Genomic DNA, 7500 nt, shown 5'->3' with positions numbered 1-7500 from the left:
CTGGGCAAGGAGCGAGGCGATAAAACAATGAGAGAACAAGGGACGGACAGAAAGAGAGTTTAACAATATGCGAGGGAAAAAGAGGAATGTTAAGAAAAACTGAGAAATACAAAATAACATAAGAGAGAAATGTAAGGTGAGTGGAACGAGAGGGACAAAAGTAGAAGAGGACGGCTGTATTAAGCGATGCTTGAAGTCACATCGGGAGCACAGACAACACGGAACTGGAGGGATGTCAGGCTAACCCTGGAGCACACGCACACGCGCGCGCGTACGCACGCACACACACACACACACACACACACACACACACACACACACACACACACAGGTGAGGGCACACACAGACACAGGCAAATCACTGCCAACAACTGTGCCTCCAAGTGAGATGTGACCTGCTACAGTGACACAGCACTAAACAAAACCCCAGGAAAAGCACACAGACACAAATAAACACAACGAAAGCGACACGTATTAACCCACTTACTGTAGTGTGACGCACAAGCACATATACACAATGATAAAAACATAAAAGACGAGAAACAAGGGCTCTATGGATGACACACACGTGCGCCGTAAATCGAGCGCAATTGAAACATACATATATGTACATGCATGTGTGCCCAGATACAGACAAATAAACAACACGCATTGTAACAACACAACCACATAACAAACAACAGAGACTAATGTGGGCCGACAGGTAGAAAGCAAATTGTGTATGTGCAGGGAAAGGACAGAAGGTAATTTTAGATATGGAAATCTGGGCAGCCACCAGAATGTGTCCTTGTATTCCTGTGTGTGTGTGTGTGTGTGTGTGTGTGTGTGTGTGTGTGTGTGTGTGTGTGTGTAGCAGTGTTGAAATATTATAGATAAACACTGACAAGCAGGATGAAACAAGGGATAACATACACCCACCCACCACACACACACATTTCCACTGACCTAACTTGACCCCAAACCCCAACTGATGACGTAAAAGTGCTTGTTTCACTAAACTATTTTCACTGCACATGCTTCTTTAATTTATTATCAGCAACTTTCACAATAGCTGTTCATTTGACTCTTTCTTACTTTGGAAGTCTTTATTGAAGGATTTCGCAAATTACATTTTAACTTATTATAGTCCCCTTTCTGGATCATTGTATCATATATTGAACTGCAAGGTAAACATATCCTGTTTAGCTCTTTGCTTTTCCCTAAACACGGTCCCTGATGCACACCTGGCTTTGCACAAATGTGGCTGCAGTTTAATATAATATTACAGTTAAGGGATGACACGATGCATCTTACAATAATGCAATGCTACAATCCAAACATACCGAATCCCAGTGGGTCAACAGGGTTTATTTAATCCCTCTCTCCCTGAATTGATAAATAGGAATCTTTGTAAGGTCCTGTTGAGTCAATGTTGAAAGCAGAATATTATATACATCCCCTCTCAGCCATTACCACACAGACACAGATAGACGTTCCTACATGTCCGTAAGGCCTTACCACACATACACACACGCACACACACCCACGCATGCACGCACGCACACACAGAGTACCTACTTTTTCCAGGAGCGGTAGCCATGTTGTGACAAGGTGAAGGTTTTTTAGGCAAAGCCAGTCTCCATTCCGGGAGCATTCTCTGAGCGTAGCTAAGGCCACATCAGCCTGCCCCTGACCCATGGAGATCTAGACAGACAGAGTGGGAAGGCAGGTGGAGAGAGGCAGTGGGATAGAAAATTAGATTTTTTCATTTGCAATTAAGTAAGTGGACAGATAATCTGTTTTAATAATTCAATCCATCTCTCTCCTCAGCAGGAGAAACATGGAAATAGGGATTCCCAATGTGATTTTTATCAATAGAGTCATAACAAAGAAGCTAGTAACTCGTAGCTAATCTGATTTATATTTATATGTAACTCATTTTATATAGAATAATGATATATGCAGCACCAATACCAGTGTGAATAGCGTGTATTTCTTTAGTGCCCCATCTTTGGGTTAGTTGGCTGTAGTTACAGTGGAAATGGTAAAAGTATCTATTTTCTGTCAACGGTCCTAATAGTTAATTAAATAATTAAAACTGTGAGCTGATTGTGGGAAGAGTTGGCTACTTAATAAGAAAAACATATATCAATTTGGAGACCAAAATATAATATATTATATAAGTTGTAAATAACATCTATTAAATGTTCCCTTTACTGATAATTGTTTGGCAAGAGGTCTTCTCAAAGTCATTTAAAAATACAACTCAAACTGTAATAAAGGGAACATGTTGAGCAAAGCAATTATATGGCTAGTGGATGTGTTTTTATTAGTGTTAGACAGTGGCGGGGACAGTGTATGGCACAGAAGATCCTGCGTATCACACAGAAGAAATACATTTATTTGATTTGCGATTTACTAATTTTGGTATTCTGTTGAAAATATTTCATAGCATTTGTTGAATTAATATTAGCTTTCCCATTTGATTTTGTTCATCTTTACCTCGTAATAGTTGTCCCTGCCCATAGTTTCTGCCGCTAGTTCTGCAAGCTCCTGGGACGGGTCCGCCCCTGGAGAGATGATGATCAACACCGGCTCCCATTCCAAAGTCTCAGTGTAGAGACGGCGCAGGTTCAGAGGAGGGGGAGAGAGCTCTTTCATTCCTACAGAGAAGAGGCAGATGGAAAAAGAATGAAGGGTGTGAATGTCAGATCTGTGAGAGAGTGTTTCAACATTGCATTTAACATTGATATGTTGCTCAAAGTCAAAGTGAATGGATGTACTGCAGAGACAGGGACACCGGGAGAAACAGACAAAATGTTGTTTTTTTTAAAAGAGCAGAGAAGTGGCCCTTAGTGATAATATCTAGCAGCAAAGGGGCATTAAGTGAGGGTAGATGGCAAAGACGGAGACACAAGCGTGGCAGATAGAGGAAGCGGAGAGAGAAAAGGCGGTGAGACAGAGAACAGGGAGGGGTAGACAGTGCCTAAAGGGGAATGACGGGGAAAAGGGAAAAATATATATATATATATAAGACGAGGGAGAGGAGAAGAGAGGCGTTGATGAAGAAAGAGTGAGGGGGCACAAGAGGAAAAGACAGAGTGAGAGAGATTAGGCGCGTGATGTGCTGTGCATACTGAGTGCTAGGTATGCAGCAGTATTCACCACACATAGCAGAAGAATACCTTGTCAGCCCCCTGGTGTTGAGAAGCCAGGCTCTTCGTGTATGTGCCTAAGTGCATGTGTGTGTGTGTGCATGTGTGTGTGTGTGTGTGTGTGTGTGTGTGTGTGTGTGTGTGCGTGTGTGTGTTTCCTCACTGAGCATTAAGCTCTAATCCTGCTGTAATATACTGAATACTATATCTGATATGGGTTAATAGTGACACACAAGTAGCAATACAAGCTCACAGAGTGTGAGTGGCTTTGTTAGAAATTCCACTGTGACACTATTCACACTATTATCAGCAGATCTCTCTCTCTGTCTCTGTCTCTGTCTCTCTCGCACACGCACACGCACGCACACACACACACACACACACACACACACACACACACACACACACACACACACACACACACACACACACACACACACACACACACACACACACCGGCACGAGAAGTACACATGCATGCACACGCACTAGATCTTGGTTGAGAACATCTCAGTGCGAACTTTTGCTGCATCACTATAGCAACACTAAGAAAAACATGGTCATCTGACCACATGGCTCGAGATGTTTGGCAAAGGTTGCATTTACAGAATGTGTGTGCACAGATGCAAACACATCTACCTTTGACATGGGCAGGTATTCAGTATTCCTGCTGCAGACCAGCATGCTCTGTCTGTGAATAGCAGAGTTAACCTTGGCTTCTATGACCCACAATCAGGACAAAGAGGAGCCTTAAAAAAGACAACGCTATAGTCTCCCTCTGGTTGAACACTGATTCGTGGAGGAAACACTGAATGGCGAAGAATTAATGAGCGGACACTTAGTCGCACACACCACTTGACATTACAGAGATTGACAGGACGCTTCTGCATATTGTTTGTAAAAAACGAAAAAGGTTGTCTTCTTCGCTGGTTGACTGATACGAAAAATAACTTAACGACACAGACGGAATGCTTTTTATGTATGTGTGAAAGAGGGTTTGTACTTTTGAAAAGTAGATAGAGCATGCCTCTGTGTGTGTGTGTGTGTGTGTGTGTGTGTGTGTGTGTGTGTGTGTGTGTGTGTGTGTGTTCACACAGGCATGCCTGTGTGCGTGAGCAGTGCCCAGGCCTGGACTGGAGGGATTGAGTCAGATTAGCTGTAAAAGGATTACAGACCATGCCTCATTAGCATACTGATTTACTGCCAAAAACACATGCACATACACACAAAATCTTCTTCTCTCCTAATCTTTTCCCCTCTCTCTCTCTCTCTCTCTCTCTCTCTCTCTCTCTTTTCCCCTCTCTCTCTCTCTCTCTCTCTCTCTCTCTCTCTCTCTCTCTCTCTCTCTCTCTCTCTCTCTCTCTCTCTCTCTCTCTCTCTCTCTCTCTCTCTCTCTCTCTCTCTCGCACACACACACACACACACACACACACACATTCGGACAAACACTCTCCCCAACATCATGAACATACACACACTACACCAATCAATGGTTTCACTTGGCGTTAAGGTAAGAAGGACTATCTCTTTATCAAGATAGTGTAAGCATCTGTTGTATTTGTGTGAGAACGAGAAGAGACACAAAAAATAAAGGTGTGAAGCAACTTTTAACAGAAACACATTGTCACACACACATACAAAGGCAGGAGCAATATCATAAAGGTTTTTTTCTTTTTTTCTTTTTACTTTTTCAATATTGGCAGCATTTCAGGCTTGTGATCTGAAAATGGGGAGTTTTAGCCTAACACAGGGCAAGAATTCAAAGAAAATGAATTATGTGGAAACAATTAAGAATTAATGGAGAAAGTTACTTTGTGGTGCAAATATAATACTCACTTTTAATGATGGATAGCCACAAACACTGATGTACTGATACACACACAAAGGCTGGAGTGTGCCCCTCAATGAGACAGGGTTATTATTAGAACTATAGAGCAGCTGCACAACAGCTGACACTGAGTTTCAGTCAATAGAGCTTTTGCTATCAGTAGGAAGCAAGGCAGTCGGAGTATTCTGGCTCATCAAAGTACTCGCTCCCTCTCCGTCTATATCTTCTATCCTCCATCCTTTTTTGTCACCACTTCTTTTACGCTGGGGCTTTTTTTGAAAGTCATCTCAAAACCACTTGTGAAACAATTTTCGAGTCGATTTAGTTTTAAGAAAGCAACTCAATGTACAGTTGCCACTGTGTACTCATTTTCCAGGTCGGACTTTGTTAGGTAGTTTGAGAACATAATTAACTTGATAACATGCTGCCAAACACAGTCTGGCAGGTGGGAAACTGGTAGAAACATTCATGGGTTCCAGAGTTTTAACAATATGAGCTTCCCCTGACTTAACTTCTAGCACCAATGTGAGGACGGCATTTTTTTACTTTAGAAAACTGCCAGGACTACTTGATCGATTGTCATTAAACTTGGTGGAGATATCCAAGACACCCAGAGGATGAATGCTGAGAGAGGCAAAGCATCCTTTGTGTAAGAATGGACTGAACTTAAAAAAGCATCATTTGTTAAGCATATTTTTGTTATCATTTAGTGTCAGGAAATCTACAGCCAATGTTAAAATTAGTTTTAAAAATTAACAGAGACCTCACTATCAATTCACAACAATAAAGAAGAGTGGAAACACAAAGAGGGATGCACTATGGGGCCAGCACTGTCACCTCACAGCAAGAAGGCACCGGGTGTGAACCCCATTCCCGGGTCCTTCTGTGTGGAGTTTGCATGTTCTTCCTACGACAGCGTGGGTTCCCTCCGGATTCTCCACCTTCCTCCCACAGTTCCAAGATAAACAGTTTAGGTTAACTGAAGACTCTAAATTGCCCGTAGGTGTGAATGTGAGCACGAATGGTTGTCTGTCTCTACATGTCGCCCTGCGATGAACTGGGCACCTGTCCGGGGTGAATATCTTGTCTGTCGGTTGCTGAACTTGTATTTGGAAACATTACCTCTCCAAGCCCATTCGTTCAATAGTATTTCATTATTTGTTGTGCATCTTAAAGTTACTCTCAAACCAGGATCTCTCCTGCTCATCTTTGTTTGTTTTATTTTGTCCAGTGTTAGTGTCTGACACCATACCTCTCACTCATCCATGCACACACTTTCAGCGATGACTAAACAGACGTCTTTTATTGTACTTCAATTCTTTGTCTTCCACCTACGCTCCATGTCTTTTGTTGAGGCTTTGGCACTGGGTCATGGCACAGAGCATCCAGGGTTGATTATAGCCTTTCTGTGATTATTTCAGTGTGCAGATACACTGCTGCAATTGAGTATGAAGACTGGATTGTTATTCATTTTGTCTTTTCCCATGATTAAACGTTTTTGTTTGGCCTCTCTGGCACAGTAGGCTGCGCGTCCCTCTAATAATCAGGTTGTGAGTTCAACCCTCATAGGGGGCAGTGGTTTTACTGCCGTTTCTCTGAGTCATACAGTCTTTATATTACCAGAGTGAGAGCCATGTCCATATTTCTGGCCAGGGTTAGTGAAGTCATTGTGAGAGTAATTCCGTGTGCTGATACACTGGTGCAATAAGTACACAGTCTGGATTGTCTTTGAGTTTTTTTCCATGACTGTGTGAATTGCAGCTGCCTTGTTTGTGCAGTAGGCAGTGCGTCAGTGTCATAATCTGAAGTATGTGAGTTCTGCCTTTATATTGGACAAGTGATTTAAAATAAAGTAGAGTGCATGTACACCTGCATTAGATTAAAAACATACAGATAAAAACATACAGATAATGTTATAGAAGGTGTTTGGAAGCTCTGCAACATGCAAATATAAGAACCTTTGATTAAGATAATAATCAAGTCAATCCACAGTTTCAAATCACATATTTTAAACCATATTGGGCAGCATCAGCAACATAATCAGAAGGTTATGAGTTTGAGCCGGACTTGGGGCAAGCATTTTATTAAAATAAATCATATGGTGATCAACTACAGAAATATTCTAAACATTCTCCATTGAAAAGGATCAATGGAACCAATACTGGGTCTCAAGACAGCACAAATGAGGATTTCACTGGGATGTGGCTACATTACATTAGTTAAGAACCATTACCTAAATATTTAAGAAAGACTTATTTAGTTATTGCCTGAAACATAAAAAGAGCCTAAAAAGAACTAAATATCACTGGGCCACTGTTACCTGATGACATCATAAACTCATATAGCTTACTGCCAAAGCAATTGGAAGAGCAAAATGTAAATTCTATTTTGGGGTGGGTTTTCTCATTTAAATATGGAATATGTGGCCTTGAGTTATTGTTTATTCCTAATGAATATTCATATAAAAAAGATGCTGACATCCAAAGCACATAATTTCCCCAAGGTTAACACAGTAAGCCTTTTTAAAATGCATGTGTG

General features: G+C 41.5%; 1 protein-coding gene across 2 annotated transcripts in view; it reads right to left on the bottom strand.

Annotated features, from left to right (window-relative positions):
* Window positions 1-7500, bottom strand: part of dync2h1 (dynein cytoplasmic 2 heavy chain 1) — a 93351-nt gene that overhangs the window by 24589 nt on the left and 61262 nt on the right. For both annotated transcript variants that reach the window (XM_068584228.1, XM_068584229.1), the window contains 2 exons: window positions 2482-2642; window positions 1558-1683 (listed from right to left, as the gene is read on the bottom strand). In XM_068584228.1, the coding sequence (XP_068440329.1) occupies window positions 1558-1683; window positions 2482-2642 (287 nt within the window). The remainder of the gene's footprint in view (window positions 1-1557; window positions 1684-2481; window positions 2643-7500) is intronic.

The sequence above is a fragment of the Clinocottus analis genome, unplaced genomic scaffold, assembly GCF_023055335.1.
Source record: "Clinocottus analis isolate CAN_PGR_092001 unplaced genomic scaffold, fCliAna1.0.p SCAF_2, whole genome shotgun sequence".
In the NCBI taxonomy this organism is placed as follows: Eukaryota; Metazoa; Chordata; class Actinopteri; order Perciformes; family Cottidae; genus Clinocottus; species Clinocottus analis.
Note: the sequence above shows the minus strand (reverse complement) of the source record. Positions and strands in the feature narration are given on the sequence as shown.